The 25,420-nt window shown below is 41.9% G+C and overlaps 2 protein-coding genes across 5 annotated transcripts in view; both read left to right on the top strand.

Moving 5' to 3' along the window:
• CCDC47 (coiled-coil domain containing 47) overlaps positions 1 to 11,521 on the top strand; it is a 12,792-nt gene extending 1,271 nt beyond the window's left edge. For both annotated transcript variants that reach the window (XM_075522956.1, XM_075522957.1), the window contains 12 exons: positions 1,217 to 1,482; positions 1,612 to 1,719; positions 3,099 to 3,273; positions 3,597 to 3,718; positions 4,355 to 4,420; positions 5,335 to 5,436; positions 6,320 to 6,430; positions 7,014 to 7,099; positions 8,389 to 8,447; positions 9,170 to 9,279; positions 9,454 to 9,621; positions 9,929 to 11,521. In XM_075522956.1, the coding sequence (XP_075379071.1) occupies positions 1,222 to 1,482; positions 1,612 to 1,719; positions 3,099 to 3,273; positions 3,597 to 3,718; positions 4,355 to 4,420; positions 5,335 to 5,436; positions 6,320 to 6,430; positions 7,014 to 7,099; positions 8,389 to 8,447; positions 9,170 to 9,279; positions 9,454 to 9,621; positions 9,929 to 10,009 (1,449 nt within the window). In that variant the 5' untranslated portion in view covers positions 1,217 to 1,221 and the 3' untranslated portion in view covers positions 10,010 to 11,521. The remainder of the gene's footprint in view (positions 1 to 1,216; positions 1,483 to 1,611; positions 1,720 to 3,098; positions 3,274 to 3,596; positions 3,719 to 4,354; positions 4,421 to 5,334; positions 5,437 to 6,319; positions 6,431 to 7,013; positions 7,100 to 8,388; positions 8,448 to 9,169; positions 9,280 to 9,453; positions 9,622 to 9,928) is intronic.
• A 490-nt stretch (positions 11,522 to 12,011) lies between these two features.
• STRADA (STE20 related adaptor alpha) lies at positions 12,012 to 24,581 on the top strand. 3 transcript variants are annotated; one of them, XM_075522960.1, is made up of 13 exons: positions 12,012 to 12,133; positions 12,256 to 12,340; positions 13,646 to 13,703; positions 14,576 to 14,604; positions 18,206 to 18,308; positions 18,830 to 18,951; positions 19,081 to 19,189; positions 19,307 to 19,430; positions 20,334 to 20,505; positions 21,168 to 21,272; positions 21,437 to 21,678; positions 22,369 to 22,411; positions 23,110 to 24,581. In XM_075522960.1, exons 2-13 carry the CDS (start codon positions 12,305 to 12,307, stop codon positions 23,260 to 23,262), a joined length of 1,296 nt encoding a protein of 431 aa, XP_075379075.1. In that variant the 5' UTR covers positions 12,012 to 12,133; positions 12,256 to 12,304; the 3' UTR covers positions 23,263 to 24,581. The 3 variants fall into 3 exon arrangements, with proteins under 3 accessions (XP_075379075.1, XP_075379073.1, XP_075379074.1); XM_075522958.1 differs by lacking the exons at positions 12,012 to 12,133; positions 14,576 to 14,604 and having other exon boundaries at positions 12,238 to 12,316; XM_075522959.1 differs by lacking the exons at positions 12,012 to 12,133; positions 14,576 to 14,604 and having other exon boundaries at positions 12,242 to 12,340.
• The last annotated feature ends 839 nt before the right edge of the window (positions 24,582 to 25,420 follow it).

Raw genomic sequence — 25,420 nt, forward strand, 5'->3', positions numbered from 1 at the left:
TCTGCCTTGCTCTACTTCCCGTCTTGTGTAATGTTTTTGGGAATGTGTTCTGTTCAGGTTTTTGCTAGAATGAGAAGTCTTTGACAAAGGCGTTTATTTTAGCCATCCTTGTCATTCGTAGCAGTGGGTTCCCTGCATGTGGCGCTCAGAGCAGTGCTGGTCTAATTTAGAAACAAATTGTTTCTATTTCAAGTTTTTAAGAGAACAATCTCATTAACATTCAAGTTGCTACTCAGATCTGGTTGCGGGAGGGAGTAAAAATGAGTCTTACTGCCAAGTCTGACACAGCCGATCCTCCGTAGCTATTTGTGAAATGCAGTAGCAGGGTTACTGCTGCCTTGAGAGGCTCTTTCTTTGGACCTTGCTAATGTATAATTCTCGGTGATGTACAGTCTGAGCGGGAGACCGGGACTGCTTTGAGATCAAGCAGAAGAGAACTAGGAAGCTGAGGGCAAAAAACCCCCGGTGAACTGACAAATTGTTTCGGCAGATCTGTGGAGAGAGAGCTTTAGTCTCATGAGCCCCAGTTTACTCTGTTGTTTTGGGGACCAGTGCAATATCCATCCTCTTCCTGCCTTTTTTTTTGTAGAGCTTACAGCAACAAAAGGTCTCTATCTCTAAACAGAAATAGTGCTGGGGTGCTATGGGACCGGATTCTGAGCGTGCAGTCTAGAAAATCAAAGATGAGCAGTTTTAAATGAGCAGAGGCTATCGGGGCATTGCTGTGTAAAGTAAATGAATGGAGTGCATTTTAGGGTTGACTGCTGCTGTTACACATTCATTGATCTGACTGTGTCTAATTGCTAATTAATAACAACTGTAGGCACAGTGTGTGGTCTTCGAAATGAGCTGGCAACACTGACTGACTGAGAGATGCTATTGGAGAGTCAGTTTTATAGTGGAACATCTCTGCTTCCAGAACTTGCTCACCTGAACAGCTTGGCCAGGTGTGAACTTGCTGCTGCCTCAGCTGCTCCTGCTACAAGCAAGAGATTGTAGAACCTCACCTTCAAAGTTATTTTTTTCTTGTAAGAGTATTCACTTTCTTTATACAGAAGATGGCAAGATCAGGCAGGGGTTTATTTCTGTCTCTGGTCTGACCCTGATAGTGTTTTTAAATTGCTCATGGAAGTTGGGCATTACTGGAGGTGGGATGTAACAGAATTGATAAGGATTTTTTGCAATGTTTGGTTTTTTTTTTGTTTGCTTGCCCCAGTGAAAATGAAGAATTTGTATATTTTTATTGCTGTCCTGTTCATCCCATGGAGTTTTTCTTTGGCAAAATATGACGAATTTGAGGATGGAGATGACATTATGGAATACGATGATAATGACTTTGCTGAATTTGAAGATGTTAATGAAGATGCAGTCACAGAGTCTCCTCAGAGGATCATCACTACGGAAGATGATGAAGAAGAAGCCACTGTAGAGCTTGAAGGTCGGGATGAGAATCAGGAAGACTTTGATGATGCAGATGCACAGGTAATGCCTCATCTCCTTCCTCTATGTGTTTCCTAATAGCATCTCTACGTCTTTCTTTCTCACCTTATCTTTTTGGATTTTGCTTACTGGACTTTGGATTTTCATGCTGTTTGTGATTTTGTCCTTTAGGAAGGTGACACCGAGAGTGAACCATATGATGATGAGGAGTTTGAAGGCTATGAAGAGAAACCAGATGCATCTCCTAGCAAAAATAAAGACCCCATAACAATAGTTAATGTAGGTATAAATGTTGATCCGCTTTCTATTTGGTGTTTCATCACTTATTTTTTAAGGCGGTATGCCAATAATGTCACTGGTGTACAAACATACACTTAAGAGAGAATCTGTCCTAAAGAATTTGCCATTTGAATTAACAAGAGACAGTGCAGAAATGGGAAGAAGCGTGGAGACAAGAAAAACCTGAAATAATGCAACAGGATAGCACCAGAATATGATCCAGGTGTGCCAGCTCCCAATTCCATGCTCTTCTGCATTGGTTTACAGTGCTTTAAATAGCAACAAAAGTAAAACTTCAGGGCAGGTGCCTTTGGTCTGCTGATCTCTGTTTGAAGCTGCTGGAACTGCCATCCTTGGATCAATGCTCTATTCTGTACTCAAACTGAGAATTGTAATTGGAATATAGATCAGGAAATTCTTCATTAAAACAGACCTTTTGAAACATAGTTTTGACCAAAGCGTTTTATGACTTAGCTTCTTTTACCCATCTGACTATGGGGGAGAAGTGGAGGAACTGTAGTGATGAGCATCATTTAATCCAGAGAAAAACCATACATCCCAGAATGAGTGTTTTGTCAACACATAAAGAGGAAGTTGCAATGATGATATGCTTACAGTAAACATAGTGTATTTTTAGCTTGTCTATGGCTAAAGTTTCAGATTAGAAATTGACTCCTCTGATGGTTTCTGAAGCCAGTCTCTCTGTCCACCCTGCATTACCTTCTTGTTGCCTCCCAAGAGAGTCTTTTACAGAATGATCAGGTGCTTGAGGCCTGCATTTTTATTATCCCTAAGATCTCTTTTTAAGTGTTATGGCTGACCTTGGTAGTGAAAATTAAGGTTTGGCTACTTTTATGGCTGAAGGGTGATACAGTGATAGCAGAACAGCTAATTATTCTCTGAAGATGGCAAGGTCAGGCAGGCTTCCCTGCTCCCCCACGCAGTCTGTGGCTCTTGGTGGCATCCTGAAAATGCTCCTGGACATTGGGTGTTACTTTAGATTTCAACAGAAGTTACACGATGATCAGATAATGCTGTGATGGGCAGGGCATCAAGCTCAAATAATCAGTGGGTTGAAATGCTGGGCTGTTGCCTACTCTGAGGGATACATGCTAGCACAGGCGCACTTGGAAGAGAGAAGTATTTTGTATTAGCCAGGTATTTTGGGAATGCTGTTATCGTTTTTTTCCCGTATGATTAATGTGCCCCAGGAGAGCCAAATGTGTTACGTGGGCTTAGCTCTGTCCTGTCGCCTTTGTGAAGCTTACTGCTGTGTTTGAGATGAAGCTTCTCCAGTAGTCTGTGTTTTCCAAATTGTTTGTGTATATGGAATCCACTCATTCAATAGGTAAAAACCAGTCTCCGTTCACTTACCGTAGGTCCCTGCTCACCTTCAAAACAGCTGGGAGAGTTACTACATGGAGATCCTGATGGTAACAGGTCTTCTTGCTTACATCATGAATTACATCATTGGGAAGAACAAAAACAACCGTCTGGCTCATGCATGGTTCAATACTCACAGGGAGCTGCTAGAAAGTAACTTTGCTCTTGTTGGTGAGTTCCATAATGACTAGGATCCCTTTTTAGCTTATGTGAATAAAGGGGGTTTTAGACCTGCATGTAGGCTGTAGAGAAGAGTAACTTTTTCTATGCAGACGCGTGATAGCACTAGTGACAGCTCTGTGTGTAGACAAATAGTGTGCCGGTCTTCCAGAGCTGAAATTAGATTATGGTGTTATAGTATAAATTATTCAGAAACATCACGGTGATACTGAAGTAATCCAGCAACAACTGAGCTCTAAGCCTACTGATGAACTTTGGTGTTTACATTTGTGATTTTTAGACTGCAGTTCTCTCTCACTGTTGTTTTTCTTCAGGGGATGATGGCACTAATAAAGAAGCCACAAGCACTGGGAAACTAAATCAAGAAAATGAACATATATATAACTTGTGGTGTTCTGGAAGGGTGTGCTGTGAAGGAATGCTCATCCAGCTAAAGGTAAGGATGAGTGAGTTTGTAGCACTGTTTACCTGTCACCAGTTTTCAGGTTCTAGAGGCTTTTCCATTCCAGTGTGAGCAACAAGGAGTCCTAGCTCGGCTCTTTTGCTCACATTCAGAGACAGGGTTCTGAGTATGCACACATGAAGGGAAGACTGGTCAGACTGAAGATGTGTACAGGCCTGTATTCTGCCCATTAGAGTAGGTAAAAGTGAATGCTTACAGAAAGAGTACAGAAACCAGACATATAGCGTAAACATATGTAGCTGGATGCTGAAGAGCCTGGCTGCCAGGTAGAGGGACTTTAGCGTGTTGGAGGAATGGACCAACAGGAATTCCAATGAAGTACAACTGACAAAGTTCCGCACCTGGGGCGGAACAGCTCCACACGTTGGTTCAGCTCATAACTTGAGGGTACAAGGCCCTGAGAAACTAATCTAATGCAGAAAGTAGGCCTGCTTTTGAGCAGTATAGGTGACTTCCAAAGGGCCCTTCAAAGCTAAATTATTCTATGAAAAAACATCTGCTTATAACTGTCCTCTTTTTCCTTGAGCCCCACTGCTATCTGCCCATGAAGTGCTGCACTTCAGGTATGTTTAATTATCTTCTTCTGTGTTTACAAACTTGTGGTTTTAGTTTCTCAAGAGACAAGACCTACTGAACGTTCTTGCGCGCATGATGAGGCCAGCTTCTGACCAAGTGGTATGTACTCAGCCCTTTAGGTTAGCTGTGATTAATTGTTGTGTTCCTTTGGTTCTGCTCTGCTGCTTTTGATTGTTCTTATGACACACAAGTGAACTGCTAGGTGTTTTTCTATAGTATTCTGTGTCTTCCAGTTCAGTAACTGTTGAAGCAATCTGAAAGAATAATTCGTATTTCTTTTCTGCCTGTGAAATGCAAACTGCTGATGACTGGAAATTGTTTTATCTGTGGGTTTTATTGTTTGAGTGGTTTTGTGAACAGTCTATCATGCTTCAAGACCTCATCTTGATAAAAAGTGGTTTTACAATCTGAAGTACTTAATGATTGTTCTTCTGTCCAATCTGCCTGAACAGAGCTGCTTAATGCATATGCTGGCCTGGATATGCATATGCAGGGCTGTCCTCCTGTAATGGTACTTTTTGTCTGGCCCTTGCTCTTGGAGATGAGGGGAATCTCACCATATAAATGCCAAGAGAGGTTACATTTTGGAAGAACAGTGGCCATGTGCACTGTGAATGCTCTTTCCATGTATCTATAATTGTATTTACTTATATCTATTAAAAATATTTAGATTTAGATGTGGGCAGTTGCTCATAAGCAATGGATATCTGTACTGCAAGTAAGCCTTCTAACTCTGCTGTTCTAGTCGGTCATTACACTGTAGCGTTGCACCAGAATACTGAATTGATTACTCAGTAAAATTAAAAAGCTACCTTACCTGAAGACACACTGAGAAGCTTTAAATCAACGTTTATCTTAGCTGTGCATGGCCTCGCTTAGTCTTTGTTCTTATGAATCAAAGTGTCAGACAAACATTGAAGTCACAGAACGCATAGGTCTCCATTTGGCCAGTAGTCTGAAGGCAGAGTACGTTGTATAGATCTGATCAAGACTAATAACATTCTGTCCCACAGCAAATAAAAGTAACAATGAATGATGAAGATATGGACACCTATGTGTTTGCTGTTGGAACGAGAAAAGCACTGGTGCGACTTCAGAAAGAGATGCAGGACCTGGTATGCATGTTCACATTGGGAATACTAACATGATAAAGAATAGGATGTAAGAACCTGTGATCTGTAGATCGCTTATTTTCTTGGGAACAGCTGAAAACTTGTGACTGATCTGTTGGAATTAGTGTGTGGGGAAAAGACATTTTCATGTAACGGATGAAACTCTAATGCTGTCAAACATCTGAAGTGCTAGCCAGCTGCTGTCAGAACTGCGGGAAAGAGGCAATCGAAAGCAGCTTACATCTTCCTTTTGGTGTGTAGTTCATCTAGGAGGAAGCTGAAGTATATTGTCAGGATATGCACGAGTGTCACTTCATTTAATTTGCACAAATGACTTTTTCAAGGATTGAAAAGTAAACTTCATTAGCAATACGTGATGTGGAAAGTTTGGGTCTAAGTCATCTGCTTTTATGTGATCTGAAATTAAAACTTTCCATGTGTTCAAGCCCTGAAGCTTGCAAAGAATCCAGTGATAACAAGCAGTGGTTTGCAAATCTTTTCTCTCATAGCTTGTCTCAAGTAACAGCACTCAGTCGCACTCAGTTGTGGTTGGTATGATGCCAGTTGTTTTTGTTCTGTTACCAAACAATATAAGCAAAATGCCTTAATCCACTCTCAGCATTCCCACATGGATGTATTACAGTTGTTTTATCTTTTTCCTTAAAGTACTCGGTATTGAAGGGAAATACTAACTTAAGGGCTATTGCTACTGCATGCTTGACTTCATGCTTGAAATGTCCCCAGCCAGACTGAGTGACTGAGTTAGTGTATTGTTACTGTTTCTTATCAGGTACTTTTAGGGGTCCTGCTGTGCTGGAACAGTTCAGTCTGATAAGATACTTACAAGCTTGTGTTTATTTCTTTCCCCTTGTTTGCTTTGAAACAGAGTGAGTTCTGCAGTGATAAACCTAAGTCTGGTGCAAAATATGGGCTTCCAGATTCGCTGGCTATCTTGTCGGAGATGGGGGAGGTCACAGAGGGAATGATGGACGCTAAGGTAATCCTGAATTAATTAGTACAAATCTTCCTTGGTAACCCTGGCACTTAGAGCCTATGCAGAGAAGCTCTAATCTTTATCTCCTGTAAACATCACAGTAGGAGAGCCAAATGGCCCTAGTGAGATCTAGAGAAATCAAGACCCTAAGGAAGCTTAAGGGCTGGAAGAAGGATGTAATTCTCACACCTCTATTCCTTTTACATAGCAACTGTTAGTCTAACATGAACTGCAGACTTAAAACTGCCTCTCAAAGCCTGGAAGTTAACTTCAACAGTCAGGACAAAGGAGGGTGTTGATGGTGTGTCTGCAGGTCCTCAGAGTTGACATCTGTTACCAAATGAATTGGAAAATCCCAAATGAGAGTTAGATATCTAATATCTGAGTTGCTCACACTAATTCCATGCATTGAGGCCCCTTCTAGCAAAAGCTAAAAAAATTGACCGTTTAAATGTCAGTGTCACTGTGGGAAGCTGAGCACAGCAATTTTCTGAGTGATATATGGACACTTTGGCAAACCCATATGGAATGGGTAGGCTGCAGGTGGATTGGTGTTGGGAAAAACTAATCCCAGTTTCTCTTTCAGATGATACATTTCCTCACGCACTATGCTGACAAGATTGAGTCTGTCCAATTCTCGGACCAGTTCTCCGGTCCAAAACTTATGCAAGAGTACGTATAAAGCTAGATCTCTCCTCCCAGTAGCTATTATAACACTAAGCAAAATAGAGGCTCACAAACTTGTTTGCAGTGTGAAGCCTGCTGGAATGCACACAAAGAGAAATTGGGAGTAAAGGTGAAGCAGGTGAATAAATAACACACCCAATGCTTCCAAATGTTGCATTAGTTCAGAAGATCAAGGTGCTGTATTGTGTTAATATTTTTGTGTGCTGGTTAAGCTATAGTTTGGGCAGCTGCAACTTTCAGGTAACACCTGGCAGCTACAGCCTACACAGCTGCATGGAAAACAACTGAGTAATCCCACTAAAGGTATACGGCATGTTAGAGTTTAAGGGTCAAGAAGTAACACTGCAGGAGAACTCAACACATTAACTTGGATGCTATTTGAATGCATTGAGAACTAGGTTTAAGCGAAGTCTGCAGTGTAAAAAAAAAAAAAAATAATCAAGGGTGCTTGCCCTTCCCTAGCCGATATGGCTAAACATTCTGCTGTTGAATCTATCGCTTGGGTACTTTTGTTCAGATTGATTCTCAGCTGTGCTTCAGAAATACACAGATGCAGTATCTATTCTGTTTCTCTAAGCCTCCTAGTCTTGAGGTGCTTTTAGCTGCTGCTTCAGAATTGCCAAGTTGTGGGTGATTTATCTTACCTGAATTACCATGTAGGTTTTTTGCAAGGGTGTATTATGCTCGCAGGCATATAAATAAATGATCCATATCAAAACTTGAAACTGTCCTCCAAAAAAAGGAACATACTTTGATTTAATTATAAGATAGCAGTATGTGTACCTTGTACTGAAATTGCTAGGCTATGGAGGATCTGTGAAACGTAGGTCTGACTTTCTTATATTAGAATACTGTGGGTTTTTGGGCAGTGAAGACTTGACTTCTTTAGAAAATGTTGGGGTGTTTTTTTCTAACTGATATTTATAGAAGATCTGTAGTAGTATAAACAACAGGGCCTATGTAAAACTGAATGTAATTAAAAATATACAGGACTTCTTAGGGCTCAGATGACCTCTGACAATCAGATTGGGTGGTGCTAGTATGTTTTTACACTAATGCCTTTTCACTGCATGCTTTTGAGTAAAACACTTCAGGAATCTGAATAGTTTGAAATTTAAATTTGGTTACAGCCAGGCTTTTAATCTTTTTTATTTTATTCAAGTAGTTTGCAAGTCTGTCTTGGTTCTTGATGAAGTTTTCCCTAACAACGTTAGGTATTTTGTATGCCTGTATCTTTCTTCACTCATTCCAGCCACTTTTTTCTTTCCTACCAGGGAGGGTCAGCTTACAAAACTGCCCGAAACTAAAAAGACACTTTTGTTTACATTTAACGGTAAGAGAACTGGTGTAAATGTGTGTATGTGTATCTGGGGGGTGTTGTGCTTTATTTGTGTAAGTCACACGTTCAAGTTCTGTCACCTATGGAAGATAAGATATGACGAATGACTTCAGTGCATCTAACGGGATCATCGATTGATTAACTAGTAAACAGAAGGCAGTAATAACACTAGGGACTGAACGACATATCATCATGATAATAGGATACTCAATCTTGCTATTATTGATCTTAGTTCATACTCCTGTCTCTACTGGTGGTTGTATTAGGTCACCATTGGAAGATGGCTTGTTTTTAAGCCACATGCCTTGCAGTTGGAGCTTGCACAGAGTTACTTGGTTAACCCTGGTTTGAAATAAAAACAGCCTGTTGGGAGTCTATTCTAGAAAAGGCCCATAGTTCTCTTCAAAATTCAAGGCCGTAGCTTCACTTGGAGCTAATGTCAGAGCCTGAATTCAACCCTCATGTTTGTATTCTGTACTAATAAAACCAAGAAGGATTGTGTGTGGAAAATGTCCCTGTCACTGCGCGAGGAATCTAAATGTGATCTCCAAAGCTAAACGCCTCTTTTAGTTAGTTATGTCCTTCCTAAAGAGGAGGATAAGAACATCTTTCTTTCATGAATGGTGTGAGCAATAAGGAAAGAGCGTTACAGCAAGTAGAAAAATCCTGCCAACCTCTCTGAATTAACAAGAAACTTTTTTTTTTTTTTTTTTCAGTGCCTGGTTCAGGCAACACTTCCCCAAAGGACATGGAGTCTTTGCTGCCTCTGATGAGCATGGTTATCTACTCTATTGACAAAGCAAAGAAGTTCCGTCTGAACAGAGAAGTAAGTAGTGTATATTTTTCTGTCTTCTGAATATTGTATGAAATTGCAACCATTACCATTGGATCCTTAATCTTAAGATTGGGAGCCTTATGTTTCTAATATGACTACCAGAGATACTGCATCCTGTTCATGGGGAAATCCATATTAACTGCATTTGCTTTTCTCTGTGAAAAGGGTAAACAAAAAGCTGACAAGAACAGGGCTCGCGTGGAAGAGAACTTCCTTAAACTAACTCACGTGCAAAGACAGGAGGCTGCCCAGTCCCGTCGAGAAGAGAAAAAACGGGCAGAGAAGGAGCGAATCATGAACGAAGAGGATCCTGAAAAACAGCGTCGGCTGGAGGTGAGACTGATTTTTCAGACTGTTACAAGCTACTGGCAGATTTCTCCCGTGTATGTCCAGGGCTGCCTGGAGGTATACCAGCGATGGCCAACTGTGATTTCTTATTTGCTGGAAGGCAGACAACTTTCAGGGTATACGCTGTTGCTTTCTGAAACATGCAAAGGCTCCCAGTGAGGAGGCAGCTCATGTGGTTAGAGATGTGAACCCAAGTACTGGAGGTCTTTTTTTGTTTGGTTCTTCTGAAATGATCAGCTTGCTCTTTGAAGACCACCGACGTTCATTCAGATCTCTCTGTCCTTGCCTACAGGAAGCTGCGTTGCGGCGTGAGCAGAAAAAACTTGAGAAGAAGCAGATGAAGATGAAGCAAATCAAAGTGAAAGCTATGTGACTCCATTCTGAGAAGTGTCTCAGTGCCACCTGCAGAATTTTAATTCACAGGGTACAAAGACCTACTTAACTCCATAATCCGACACTTTTTGAACACTAGTAGCCATTAAGAGAAATGTTCCTTGCATCGGTGTTACTTATTTAAGTATTACAGCAACATGCAGGTGTATGTAAAGAGCTTTGTCTCGGCAGTTTTATTCCAGGTGGTATAAATTTTTGCTACTTGTCTGTTTTAAAAAAAAATTGCAATATTCTTGAATGCTCTTTGTCATTTGTTCTTTAAAAACAATACTGTAAACCTGTCCACGTGTGCTGGTAACATATTCATGCTTTGGTTTTAAACTTTGGCTTTAGTTATTGGGAGGGAAGGGGATAAAACTCAAGGGGAGGAAAACTGCACAGTGAACATTTACTGTGCATTTATTTGCATCAAGCTTGTAAAGGCACAAAACTTAAGAGCCTTCCATACACAGTATGGATTCTTCAGGGATTTAAACCCAATAGAATAGGAGTGATTTTTCTTTTTTACAAACAAGAGACTGAAACAGTATTAGGTCACCTGCGGGCATGATTGGCATATGTGTAAAACATAGGTGGGGTAGATACAAGGGAATGGAATATATGAAGAGTTTCCTCCTTGTGGTTTTGAATGCTGCAAGCCTAATACAATGTGAAGTCTGTAATGTTAGCGTGGTGTTTCTTCAGGAGTGAGTGCATGGTGAGTTAGCAGCTCCAACTAGCTTTCCTTGAATGTTTTTAACTGTACAAGTTTGCCTCAAAAACTTTTATCCTGATCTCAGCAGCTGCTGCCTAGTTCACTTCAGCCAGAAGCTAGAGTCAGTGAAGTATCTGCAATTGCCAGTTTCCCCAAGTAAAGTAAAAACGTTTCAGAGGACATGTGTTCTCTTCATCTGGTAAATTATCACTTCAGGTTTTTGAATATAAATGGGGAGAATGAAGTGAATGCCCCTGTGCAAGCACTTCGCTAGCTGAGAGCGCGCTGCATTTTATAAATGCTTCCTGTCTAGAAGGCATTTTATTGTTGCTTGTAACAGACTTTTAACAGTTTTGTGGGGAAACAATGTCTTGCATTTTCTTGTTTAGTACTTTGTGCAAACTTGGTTCTGAGGCAATGAGCTGCTGTTGAAACAGCAATGCTTAAACTTCTTGTTCCAGCATGGGATACTTCACACTGATTTCAATGCAAATGTCTGTAACCTGATACATGCAAATACATTAATTTTATAATGGTTGGTAAAATTATTTCAAACCAAAACTCATGTAGATTATGCAAAACTTTAGCGCTGTTAGCTTTAAAAATTAATACGGTATTGAAGATTAATATGGTATTGTTTCACAAAGTTCTTTGAAAGGAAATACTACTTTGTGCTCTTTTGAGTAAGCAGACAGGTTTCCTGAAGTCCCATACATTTGTGGGCCACGGCAGCTAATTTTGTAATATGAACATTCAAATGAACAATCTAATGAAGAGTAAAATATAATTGAAACACTCCACCTGCCTACTTCACTTGGCTGGACTCTGTGTTCCTTTCAGCTAGTAGAATCTCGAAGCCTTGTTTGTCCTGGGTAGGTTTCAGCGTAGGTTTTAAACATGGAGTAGCTGGCGCTGTCTCTGCTGCAATGTTGGTGAAGTGATTCTTTCCAACCGGGAGCTGCTCCCTGTGAGGGCGGTGGTTGCCGGGGGAGAGGGTCCGTAGCTGGCGGAAGGCCGGGGTGGGGGGAGATGGAGGATGTGTTCCCTGCGTTTAAGGACGGGGCCGTGGAGGCACTCAGCAGTACCGAGGGCGGGAGGGGCGCGTTCCCCCGTACCACAGGACCGGCTGGGCGGGCCGGGGGGGGATGAAGCCTCGGCCGCTTTCTCAGGGAGCCAACATGGCGCCGGCTGCTTCCCGCCGCTGCTGAGCGTCAGAGGCGACGTCACGCACGCGCCGCGACCTGCGAGCGCCCGCATCACGTGGCGGCGTGCTGGCGTCATACGCGCAGCGTCTCCTGCCGGTAAGCGGCGGCCGCAGCCTGAGGAGCGGGTGAGGGGCCGGGGGGGCCGTCGCTTCCCTGCGGGGCCGCCGCGGGCCCTAGGCGGTGCTTACCGGCCGGCAGCGCTCCGGTAGGACCCTGCCGGCCTGGGGCTGCCGGGGCCCGGGTGGGCGAGGGCGGGTGAGCGCTGCCCGGCGCGGGGCTCGGTCCCGGGGTGAGGCGTGAGGGGGTGACCCGCTCTTGTGCCTGCAGGTTGCCCGTCCTTTCACGAGCTGCGTGTGGTAACACAAACGCGGATTCCATGTCTTTTCTTGTAAGTAAACCCGAACGGATTAGGGTGAGTGTTGAACACCTTCCAGCTTCCCTCTGACGCCGGCGTGTCGGTAGAGCCTGCCTTGCGCTTGTGCAGGGGAGCCGCGGCGGGGCCGGCCTCCTGGAAAGCACCTTAAAGTCGCATTAAAACGTGCCGATTGTACGGCAGGGTATCGATGTGCAAGCTAGGCGCTAGTTAAAAATCACCCCTGCGCTGAAGTATTTATTGCTTGCACACTTGTATCTCATTTGCGTGCGGTGTGAGGGGTTTGTAATGAGCGCTGCAATTAAGAAAAAGTGTGGTAATGCTGATTCTTTCCTACCTTTCTTGAAGAAGGTCCCCCTCACCTGTCGCATCATCGGCAGTGTCTCTTTGTGGTTTTTTTCTAAACTTCACTCAGCTTGGAAAGCTAAACACAACAGCTTTGTTTAATTCTGCATTTTTAAGTGAGGAAGTTTCATGTGAGAAAACCACTTTTAATGCTTTAAAATGGTATTGTTACATATGGGTTTTGAGTCGTCGTCATCTAAAGACTCATTGGTGCTTTCTAGGACTGGCTTCCCTTGCACTAAACAACATATGCAATTTTTGCAGTTATTTTACTGAGTAGACAAATTCTAACGTGGGAGTGTTTGTGATTGTTTATTTAATGCTAACTTCATGATCAGTCCTCTGCAAGCCTAAAATTGCATATTCTATCGTGTGTAATGTGTACGTGTATATATATATTTCTTTGAATCAATCACAGAGTTGAATAGAGCAGTAGAAACATTTATCCATACAACGTAATGCTTGCTGTGAATTTTAAGCATGAATTCTGGAAGAGAACAACAGCTTTAAAATATTTATGGTCTAATTTTGCATTCAGTCAATAGATATATAGCTAAAATGTATAAGTTCTCGTAAGACATCACCTCATCGTAAATAGTTGAAGCTTTTTGTACACCTGTTACACACAAACAAACAACTTTTATTAGCCTATATAAGGGAGTTGTAGCATGCTTATTATTTTTTCTGTATGTGCATGTATAAAGGTTTTTGTTTGAATGATCTAAAATTATGTTAACTTTATTGCAAGTGCATGCTGGTCAGGAAAAGCAGTGGCACCTGTGTGGTTGCTGGGTGCAGGCCATCGTAGTGGCACGAGAAAAGAATATCCTTGTCCAAAGTAAGGATGTAACTCTGATGTCGCAGCTAATCAGTTTCAGAGCACAGCAGAATCATTGAAGTGTTATGATTCTCTTATGTTTTTTGTGGGGGAGGGGGAAAATAAACTTGTCTCTAGATGGAATAACTAATTATCTGGGTGTTTGGTTTTTTTTCTTTCAGCGGTGGGTGTCTGAAAAGTTCATTGTTGAGGGCTTAAGAGAGTTCGAACTGTTTGGAGGTAAGTTTTCCTCTTGTTAGATGACGTTAGAAATGTTTTATTTTAGCTGCAGGGTCTGTTAATTTGGTTGCAAATATGTATCTTGACAGTAAAAGGGATGAATAAATCTGGTTGTAGCACCAGATCTGGTTATTCAAGCTAGCTAACCATATAAAGTTAATATGGAAGTGTCCAAGATCTAGCAAGTTATTTGGAAATCAATTTCAGGTTGATGGCAGTACTATTTTCAGACCCTGCATTCTGTATTTCTTGGCATAACCACTTTTTTCCTAAGCAAAAGATAGATTTGGGGTTTGGGAAGGTTAATTATAATTTTCTGAGTAAAATGGATTTTGAAATGCTGATGATAGCTCCCCAGCGTGCCTGCAGGAGAGCTGATTGGTTTCTGTTCTGCTTTGTGCTAACGAGCGACATTGCCCACTAGGATGCAGAATTCTTGATCGGTGACATAGAAGGTGGCGACAGCATAGGAAAGATGTCTAGATCTTGAGCTTCCAGGTGGAGTGAAAGAATTTTCACTACTTTAAATAAACTTTAGATAGTTTCTTCTGTATTTAAGCAAAATAGATATGTCACTTTTGAATGTGTTTAGAGGTATAATAAAAAAACCTGTCACCTTATGTTTACGTTGAATAGATGAACAGTAGCACTATTTGAATCTCTTTAATTCCCATACTTGTACTACAGTTTGATTATTTTTAGTGCTGCAACCTTGTGTGTAAATTAAATGTCTTTGTCTAAAAAAAAAATAAAATTGTACATATTTGGTATCAAAAAGTATCATGCAGGGTTATTTACTCAGTTTTCCAACTATATTTTTAATGGGTATCTGTTGAACACAACATGGTGAACAATTAATTTCTTTACTCCAGAGCAGCCTCCGGGTGACTCTCGGAGAAAAGTAAGTGACATTTGCAGGCTGTGGTGCTGTGGTTCATTGCATGGAGATTATTCCTTGTGGAAGTTTGATTTTTCTTTTTATCTTAGTTATATATTTCATCTCTATATTTAGCTCTACAAGTGTGGAAACAGGTTTCACCCTGGAGCGGAGATTTTGGTGTGTGGTTTTCAAACTATATGTGACAAGTCAAAACTTTAAACTTAATCTCTTGGATTTGTATTTGTGTCGTCGTCCCCCAGCCCCCCAAGGGTCTCTTTTTTGAGATTATTTAGATCTGATTCTTCAGAGAAGCTAATCTCTTATAACTCTCCCTTAGAATAAAAGGAAGAGGCTAGTTTATGGGACTTCTGAAAACTAGGCCCAAAAAATTTTATGTTAGCCATTCAAGACCGGTGTTCCCTTCTGAACACATTGATTCTGATTTCCTTTCTCTGCCCTGTAGAGCAGCCTCTGTTGTAGAGGCTCCAACGCCAATACCAAGCATGATGTAATTTTCAGTTTGAGGTGACCTTACCTAGTGTTGTCTGGTTGTCTTCAGAGCCAATTGCGTGCATGCTTAGAGAGCTTTGCCTCTTAAAAACTAAAATCACTTGCAAACATGGAATGTCTGTTCAAAAATGTACAGCCAAAATGCAGCAGTTGGAAACTTTACCTTGATGCTTTTTGTTCTGCAGGCCCTGATTGCACACTGTCTGGTTCCTAATGAACAATGCTCATAGAATAACACAACTTACGGTAGAATATATTTGTCTAAATGATTTCCCACCTGCCCCACCATATTGAAACATTTCTGTGTGCAGGTGTTGCTCTAGTTTAAGCTAATTACAAACATGACTTAAGTGTGATTTGATTATAACTGTGTCAGTTCAAGCTGCTTGTAATTGATTTTTGTGCCAGTGTCTGTGATTTACTGGCACAAAGCAAGCTGAAAATACAAGATGTATATGGAATGTTTTCTATAAAGTCAAGTAAATTCACACCTTTTTTAAATTGCTGCGTGTTACACATATGCTGGACAGGAGGCAAATTGAGATTAGCATCTGTTTTGGTTTTGTTAAAGTATTCACTTGGGGTTTGGTCACCTCTGCAGTGGGTGTTGCTGACTCTTATTTTGATTTTTACATCTAAATAAAAGCTTATTTTTTCCAGCAGGGCTATAGAAAAAGGTAAATAATCTGGGGAGAGGGATGGGAGGAAGATTTTTGTTGCTCATGCTGAAAGTGAGCGAGGGAATGAGGAGGTGGAGAGGAAGGCAGCAGAACAAAAATGGCATTCCCTCTTCCCAATTCAGATAAATGTCACTTGGCAAATGCAGATCCTTGCTAGCATCACATAACTGATTTTCTTACGGCATTTATAACAGTAGTTGCCTTTCAAAGATTAATTTCCTTAAATGTAACTCAAATTAAAATCAGATTAACGAGGTGGAAAGCTAGCTCTTAATGAATGTCATGCCATAAAGCTAGTCATATGTGACTTCATTTTGCAGCTGATTTTGCTTTTGACCATACACCAAAAGTTGTCCTGTGTGAAACCACTGAGGAGCTTTTTTGCAGTATTTCATAAATGACATTTCAGTTTAACTTTTTTTTTTTTTAAACTCTTGTATGATGTTGATGAATTTCTGGTAGAGCTCCTTTTGCATTAACTCTCAGTTACTGGTCACTGCTAACATGAAGAGAGGTGAGTGAAGACCTCTGATGTACTGGAAGACTTTTAGAAAGGGAATTTACAGTATTTTTCCATTACTGTTGAAACAGCCTGCACCATTAATAAGATTAAATTTAATTTTTTTGCATCTGTTTTGTTGGCTTACGCTATATCTGGAGTGGACTTTATTAAAGCAAACCACTTACATATTGCTCAGTGTTTCACCAGCTGTCATTGCTCCATAACGCTGCTTATCAGAGCCTCCTGCTTTCATTTCCTTGGTGGTGCCTTTCTGCTTCAGAGGTTTCCATCTGCCTGTGTGTCTCTCCTGGCAATCTTGCTGTTGACAGGACTGTGTGAAATTGCTGGAAGAAGTAATGAATGATACAATTGAGATCAGAATTGATAGGCATCTTTAACAGAAGTTTGAAATCGTGAATGGAAAGTTGCTGCCTATTCTCAGCCAAGGAACAGCACTGTGTAGCGTTATGACTAGAATAAAGGATTTGGGGCTGCTGAGATCTCAGGGGTTAGCTATCCTGAAACACGACTGAGTTGCTGTGCTAGAGTTGTTTAAGCTGAAATTATACCATAGCACTGTTCACAAATCTTAAGTTTTGCCTTTTCCCTTAACCAAAAAATACACTTATTCTAAAGGTAGGCAGAGAGAGGTAAAATGTGTGCTGTTCAAAGTCAGTTGAAAAGGTGGAACTTGGGAAGTGTGACTATTAGTTTATTCCCAAAGCATACTTAGGGACCCAAAGGTAATTTATGGCAAATTCACATTTGTGCTCATTGCACTACATTTACCCTGGACTGAGTGTAGAACAGCAAGTTCCTTGTTTTTTCAGCTGTCACTGTGTTGTTTCTGTCTTTCAGTGATGGAAAAAAAGAGTATTTGCTGTCACTCTAGGAAAATGCACAAGCCTTTTCTGCTTCACGTACCATGAGAAAAGGTCTGATAAAGGGCATTTGCAGTTGATGAAGAATGAGGTGGAAAAAATGAGCTGCAGTTCCAAATGTCAGGGGGAGTTAATGTGCTGGAAATTTGAGATAACTAAATTTGATCTTAGACACCAAATAAATTTGGTTCCCCATTAGGATGCTCTCCTGACTTTGGAAGTTTGAGGGAGTTGGAAGCTATAATGGAACTTGCAAGAACATTGAAGTTTGTCTTCTGCAAAATCCTGCTTGGAAAGATTGATGTGTATGTAAATAAAGCAGATAGCTTTGTGTCAGATGTAGTGAAGAAAAGCTGACAGGCTTGGGAGTGCTGCTTCCCTGTGTGATGTGGGGTCTTTTTCTTTTTTTTTTTTTTTTTTTTCTGTAAGCACTAATGCTTTGCAGTTAAGTTTTTGCTTTCATTTGGAGCTTCTCTTTTCATGTGTGTCTGATCTTCATATCTTGGGCTAAGTTGGTTCATCACTTCTACCATTCAGCTAAGCAGCTTCAGCTGCGCTGGTCTTATCACAGATGAGCAGCTGGAAACCAGAAGCCCCAGCATCAGACAGGAATGCTGACTGCACCAGTGCAGAGAAGTGCTATAAACAAGCTTTCCTTTGGCCTTTGCTCAGGCAACAGGATGGCGGCACAGAAGTTTGTAATTAATGGGAGAAAAGTAGTTATTATAAAGCAGTGCTTAAGCTGTCCTGGGGAATAGTAATTAGCTTTATCCAAATATTCCTAAAGAAATTTTAGCTTACAGTAATTAAGAACCTACCTGTTACAGTTACATGTTTTGAAACACAGATATCTGGATCTTCTGAAATGAGGCATCTCCTGGATTTCAATTGATAAATAACTATTTTAAATTATTTTAACAGCAATTAAATTCTCTCTTCTATATTCAGTACTGTCTTATTGAGGTGTATGATAACATAAGGAGCTGGTGATTTTTCTAGCATGTGATCTTTATTTCTTTTGACCTGACTTTCCCCCCCCCCCTCCCCAGGCAAATGAGGCGAGCTCCGAGTCGATAGCTTCTTCCCCTAAAAGGGACACCATGAGCAACTTCCTACCGGACAGCAGCTGTTATGAGTTGCTCACTATCATAGGTAATACTACTAGTGGGCTGGAGGACTGGAAGTCTGCTTTGCAAAGAAAATAACTTCTGCAGATTTGTTAGTTTTCTCTTGACTGATTGCTTATTTTTGACATTAGATGCTTGTCCTCTTTGATTTTAAAATCACTTTAATAAAAAATGAGATGCCAATCCTAAAGGCTTTCAACTGAAAGAGGCATGTGGTGGGTTAATGATACTGAGTGAAGTACAAAGTCAGCAGAAGCAGCCTGAAACCTGTCCCTGTCCTTGGTGGGGCTGTGGCCTAATCATTTTATTTCTACCTCTGTTCTGAACTTTAAAGACAGGATAATATTACTGGCTGGGAGGATTTCTCTTGATGGGATACATGCCAAGGAAGGTGGTATCTGATGGAATGATGACTCTCTTTCACAAGGCCAAAAATAGTTTCCGTAAATGAGTGTAAAGATTATTTAAGGGTCAAGGACTGGAGGAGTTCTCCAGAAGTGCGTAGTTCCAGAAATATTGCTGAAGTTTTAATGCCTTTTCTTTCAGGCAGAGGCTTTGAAGACTTGATGGTTGTGAACCTGGCCAGGTATAAACCCACAGGAGAGTATGTCACAGTCAGAAGAGTGAACTTGGAGGCCTGCACAAATGAAATGGTCACATTCTTGCAGGTAACATGAATCCACTAATACCATAATGCAAGTTTAGGAGAGGACAGACAGCAAGAGCAGTGCTTATCAATACGGTATTCATATTTCTGCATTTACTGAATTGAATCAAAATACCATTTTTTGTTTTAGGGGGAACTTCATGTTTCCAAGCTCTTCAACCACCCTAACATCGTGCCATACAAAGCAACTTTCATAGCTGACAATGAGCTATGGGTAGTGACATCTTTCATGGCCTATGGTAGGTGGAGAGGGAATACCTTTGACCATTATATTCTGTGAAATGAAATTTAAGAGGTGAAGTATCCTTGGTTTTTTTTTTTTCTGACCAATTAAGAGGTGTTTTGTTTCTTTTTAGGTTCTGCAAAAGATTTAATCTGTACCCATTTTATGGATGGGATGAATGAACTGGCTATTGCATATATCCTCCAAGGCGTATTGAAAGCACTTGACTACATCCACCTTATGGGCTATGTACATAGGTATTTAAAAAAAAAAAGGCGATCCATTTTCCTTCTGTTGGAAGTTCTCAGAAATACTGCTCATCATTAGAGCAGAGTGGGTAACTCAAGAGATGCAGAACGCATTATCAAGTTTTGTATTACTTTGCTGTTAGAGCAAGCCAGTTTGATACTAGTGGGAAATTATATCATTGATCTTTCTAAACTGTGTGAAAGTGTTACTGTGGAACAGACTTATCTCAAAGACCACTGTGTATCTAAAATCACAACTGCAGCTCATGTTGACAGGCTGACTTGTTAAGGCTCTGTTCAGATACTATAGTTTCCAAATTGAGACTGACAGTGTGTGTGTGTGAGATGAGGATTTGCCCTGTTACTGTTGAAGGTCCTGAGTCTGTAACCTTTAGTCCTGTGTTTCTCCTTGCCACAGAAACATTCTTTGGGAACCTGCAAAGGGGGTGAATAGAGTCCCGTTAATGTTTGTAGAAGTGGTTTTGCACAGCATTCAGGATGGTCATTAGGAGTCTCGGCCTCCTGGTAGGAGGCTGATCAAGTATTGCCCTGCGCATTCAGCTGTCCAGCAAAAGTAGGCTTTTATCCTTTCCATAGGTGCTCACTAAGGATGAATTTCTCTTTAGTACTGCAACTTTTCTTAATCTCTTTCTAAATCAGTCTCTATCCCTTAGCGTATTTTTCCTCTTCTCTGATACATCCTTCTGTTGCGAGAGTAAATTTTAAATGCTGAAAGTTCCAGGTTATTACTGGTTACTACTCTTATTGCATGTGCTGTAAAAGAAATTCAGCTAACCTATGCCTGCCTTAAACCCTTGGCAGTGCCCTTCTGCACCAAGTCTTCCTAGGAAAGCTGTAAGGAACATAACTCCTTTGAGGCCAGAAAATCTGACTATTTTCACTTTTTTTCAGGAGCGTTAAAGCCAGCCATATCCTGATCTCTGTAGACGGGAAGGTGTACCTCTCTGGCCTGCGAAGTAATCTAAGTATGATCAACCATGGGCAGCGACTCAAAGTTGTTCATGACTTTCCCAAATACAGCATCAAAGTCCTGCCTTGGCTCAGTCCTGAAGTCTTGCAGCAGGTGTGTTTAAAAAAACCTGCTAGTTTGCAGTGATATATGGTATTTCTGTATAATTTTCTGAGTTTTTATGGCATGTTGGGGGGGCACGAGGGGGGGACATGACAAAAGCCTCAGGGTTACTTTTTCTCGTGATGAGCTCTATCCGTTTTACCTCAAAACCAGTGACCCCTAGCAAAGGGAAACCTGTATTCCTGTCAAAAGGGGCAATTGCTGAGAAGCCCATGTTACAACATTCTTTTCTTTCCCTCCAGAGGAGGCTGTGCGGATGCAAGGAAAAGGAAGGGGAGAGGCTAGAGGAAACAGATTTGGGGTGGGCGCAGGGCGAGTGGGTAGAATTTGATCTGATCTATTTGACTAAATAGTTTTCTTGTAGGTACCTCTACAGATTCTCCCATTAGCAAAGTGTTAATTAGATGCCAGTTACCCTAAGGTGGATGCCATCCCTACTAGCTAGCTGATTTCAGCTAAATAAATGCTGCCCTTAACTGTGTGTTTCAACAAGCAAAAAAACCACCGCCACAATAAACCAGCCTATATATGTGGGTTGTACTATTTCTGCTCTAATCATTTGGATTTGCTGTTCTGCTTATTGAATCATGCGTATTGCCCGTGCAATCACATGTAAGTCCACAAGACTAATTTTTCTTTTCCTTTTCATCTAGAATCTCCAGGGTTATGATGCAAAATCTGACATTTACAGCGTAGGGATAACAGCCTGTGAGCTGGCAAATGGACACGTACCATTTAAAGACATGCCTTCTACTCAGGTAAGGTTTAAAAGCTATTCCTTTCCTATCCTTCATCCTGGCACGTGGAACTGCTTTGTTGCACTGGGATGTGAAGACAGAAGAGTGCCATGCCTACCTGAATGAGAAATCTTAACTGTCTAGTCTTTCTGTGTGTGACGTTGCTTATGCCCCTTCTCTTCCAGATGCTCTTGGAAAAGCTGAATGGAACTGTTCCCTGCCTGCTAGACACCACCACAATTCCTGCTGATGAGCTGACTATGAAAACCTCCCGTTCAAGTGCTAACTACGGGATGGGCGAGAGCATGGCTATTAGCAACGTGAGAGCGGCCAACGGAGAGCCAGCCCTGCACCCTTATCTTCGGACCTTCTCCACCTACTTCCATAACTTTGTAGAGCAGTGCCTCCAGCGGAACCCCGATTTCAGGTAAAGCCAGGTGAAAGCTGCAGGTGAGACCTGCACTATTCTAGCACAGATTAAACAGAGTGAGCCAGCAGAGGTTATTCAAAGTTTTCTTTCCAAAAGCGTAGTGGAGTGAGGATGTGCTCCATACATTGAGAAGCGCACTCCAAGTATGTAAAACAAGAGCAGTGTTAACACTTTGAGCACTTTCTATAAGAAAGCCTGAAGAATTACTTTGCAGCCGCCTTAGGGGGATAGAGTGGTGCTATACGTCAGGAAAATAAAGAACAACTTGAATTTCTGGTCCCTGTGAGACTGTATTTACCCAGTTTCCATCACTGTGAATGTCTGCTGTTCAGCCAGCAGAGAATAACAATGGGAAGTGATCAAGAACTGCATTTTCCTCTGTAGTGAGTGTAAGGTCATTGTTAGCCATGACAAACTTCTCTAGCACACCACACTGTTCAGAAGCTTTCCCTTGACCGAATGTCGGGGTGTGCAAGTAGGTAACTCGCACAGAAGAATGTTGAACGGCTTGCATAAAACATCACGTGAACATAATAAATAGTGCTACTGGTTACAAAAGGGAGATACCCTACAGCTGAGACATGAGAGAGGCAGGAAGGACTCGCATCTTTTCTTTCTTCCACTACCAGACTTTAAACACTGATGCATTTTCTTGTGTGCTTACTTTATTCTAACTTCCTTCTACAGGCCAAGTGCAGGCACTCTGCTTAATCATCCCTTTTTCAAGCAGGTAAGGAACTCACTTAATCTGCAGATAAAGAACACTGGCTTTTCTGTAGTTGTTGCCTTGCTGTGTCACTGAACCCAAGGGTGGGAATGTCAAGTTGCTGAATTTTCTGTGATCTGAAAGGATTAACTTAGTTTGGTGACTAATTGTACTACAGCTTGGTGATCCTCAGATTGTCCTCTGAGGTGGATGGGCTTTTCTCAAAGCATCTCTTCCTTATCTAAACAGAGGATGTAAATCTGCCTGTCCTGTATGCCAGAACAGTTTTTCACCCACAGGCTATTGAGTACTGTGGCAAGGCAGTCCTAACCTGGTCCTTACTGGGACCAAACTGAGGTGACCTGTACATTGCTTACAGCTCTGTGGCAGGTTGGCGAGCTCCAGCCCTGGCGTGGGAAGAAGCAGAGGCTCTCCTGCCCCTGAAATTATTTGTCTGGCTTGCTCTGGGCTAAGGGTTAGGGTGGTGCTTCACTGAGGGGAGCATCAGGACAATAGCACCCAAGTGCTGCTGAAAAGGCTGCATGCAAAGCACTTTCTTGTTATACGATGCAGTGCGAGAGCCCTGCCCATTTCTCGGTGCAGGCCAGAGGATAATACTGTGTTCTTACTTTCTGCCTATAACCACATGTTCCTGCTGCTTGACTGTGATGCGTGAGTGAGGGGAAACATTTCAGCAGCTGAGTTCTCTCCTTTCTATGCAGATCAAGCGCCGTGCTTCTGAAGCACTCCCTGAACTTCTGCGCCCCGTCACCCCAATCACCAATTTTGAAGGAACACGGCCCCAGGATCCTAGTGGCATTTTTGGGCTGGTATCAAACCTTGAGCAGCTGGATGTGGATGACTGGGAATTCTAGAAAAACAGGGCCTATACCTGGTTCTGGAGGAGCTTTCTGGACATTGTAATTTATTGGTCCTGTTCATATAAGGTGATGAATGTTACACGTAGAAGAGTTTACAGGTCCTTGGGAAGGAACTTCAGCTGCCTGTTTACTTAGGAAGTAGCCTGGAAACAAATGGACAGACCTGAGCTGGAAAAGGATCAACCCCAAGGAACTGTGGAGTATTCCAGATGGTGCAGTGCCCAGAGCCCCAGTTCTTGCAGCTGGTAGATCACTCAAATGGGTTGAGTGAGTCTGTTTAGTCTCTATTTCCGCGTTTCTAAAAATCACTGGCTTCCCTGTATCACAGTTGAAGGCTGTGTGTCCCTACCCTCTTTGGATCTTTCTCTTTTAAGGGTGCCTTAGAGTTAAGGGGAGGCAGGCAGCTCTTAGTTTTGGGCATTCTCTTAGAGCTAGTCAGATTACTGTTACAGTGTTGTCACAGGGTAACTTTTGAAGGTGGGGATAAAAGGGATTATGTTCTTAAATTTAGTCACTGCTTTGTGATGGAAAATGGGAGATTGAAGACAACCTGATTCCATTCCGGGCACACTTGCTGCATTGGGTATTCCTCTGCAGCACTGGATTCTTCTCTTCCAGTTCTGGCGAGAGCTTTTGAAGAGATTCCTCTCACTTGATGCTGAGCACTCTGAACTCCAGGTCAGACAGGGCATTCCAGCCTCTCCTCCTGGGGCTGCCTGACTCATCAAAGCGAGTCTGTATGCCTGTGCAATGTACCAGCTTTTTTATCCCCACGGCACATCTAGTTGAGCCTCCTGTTAGCTGGGCTGGTTTCACAGTGTGTAACACTCATACCAGCTTGTTCTCAGTGGCTTACCCTGGCACAGAGGAAAACTAAGTTGACTTCCATGCTAAATCCTCTTGCTCCCAACTCCTCTTTGAACGTCATGTACAGAATTGATCTTCAGCCTTCCATTACCATTGCTGTTCTGCCTTCCCTGACTGAGTGACAGGTAAAAGCTTGCTTCTCATGTGGCTCCCCTTGATTCATGGCTGTGTGACTCTGCCCTGCTGCTGTGGCAGCTCCCCCCCATTCCATGGTATTTGTTTTTTGGATGTGTATTTAAGGCTTTTAGTTTGACCTTTCCAAGGACTGTGGGTGCTGGAGGTCTTTCTACTCTTTTAATGAAGCACTGAGAATCCAGTCCTGTAGGTGTGGTTGATGGGAGTAGTGGTGCTGGCAACAGGTCCTTGTGTTTATAAACTGTACTTGAACCCAGATAAAGTTTGTTACTCTAGTTTTTTGCCAAAACAAATAAAATATTTCTGAAGTTTTTTAAGTCTGCTGTTTCTGCAAGATGATGGAGTGGATCACAAATGATGACAGGCAGGCTGTGCATGCTTACTCTTCTCATTTCCTTACAGCTCACCACAGTTAGTTGCAACTGCCTTCGTGTTTCAAAAACATATTTCAACTAAAGCAAGAAGTTGCAAACAACTGCTCTTGGCCTTTTCTGAAAGTTTCAGTAAAACGCATGCCTTCTACCAGAGCAGGGCTGTTTGTAAGGGCAGGCTACAACAGATAGGACAGGCCCACCTCTCCTTTCTCCCTAGGATCAGGTTTGGCTCCCGATTTGATTTTATTATAGTAAGTAGATCTTAATTTCCTAGCTTGTTATGAAGTCTGCAGCTTGCAAAAATCCTTGTTGCTCTCCCGCAAGCCTGGACAGGGACCGAATCACTGGTACTGAGAGCAAGAAAAAGCACAGTACCACTCAGCATAAAACCTTTGCTTTGGAGAAGACTGTCTTCCTCACAGAAGAGGGATGATTTCAGTGGGCAACACACCTCTTAGTTCTAAGCCTCTCCTGAATTCTCCTAGGAATCAAGAGGCAGGCAGAAAAGACAGGAGGGGAATACACTGAGCTATAATAAATCACAAATAACTGCAGCACTCTAGCCTCCTTTCCCATGAGTTAGCATTTTTAGGGTGAAGGATGAACTTAATGCAAGCTAATATTTCTTATCCCCTTCCACGCTTTCAGCTTGCTACATGCTCAAAAGATTATGGTCTTAAATTAACTTAGAGATAGTTTTATGCTTACACAGCAGCAGGAAGCAAGCAGGATCAGTGCAAAGTTAGGAGTGAAACAGCAGCACCTTGGTCAAAAAA

This window comes from Mycteria americana, chromosome 22 (genome assembly GCF_035582795.1).
Source record: "Mycteria americana isolate JAX WOST 10 ecotype Jacksonville Zoo and Gardens chromosome 22, USCA_MyAme_1.0, whole genome shotgun sequence".
NCBI lineage: Eukaryota > Metazoa > Chordata > Aves > Ciconiiformes > Ciconiidae > Mycteria > Mycteria americana.

Coding starts and splice junctions, on each gene's coding strand:
- STRADA (XM_075522960.1), top strand. CDS start 12,305: ATGTCTTTTCTTGTAAGTAAACCCGAACGGATTAGG. Junction 18,309..18,829: donor TGAGTTGCTCACTATCATAG/GTAATACTACTA, acceptor CTTTTCTTTCAG/GCAGAGGCTTTGAAGACTTG. Junction 21,679..22,368: donor CAGCGGAACCCCGATTTCAG/GTAAAGCCAGGT, acceptor TTCCTTCTACAG/GCCAAGTGCAGGCACTCTGC.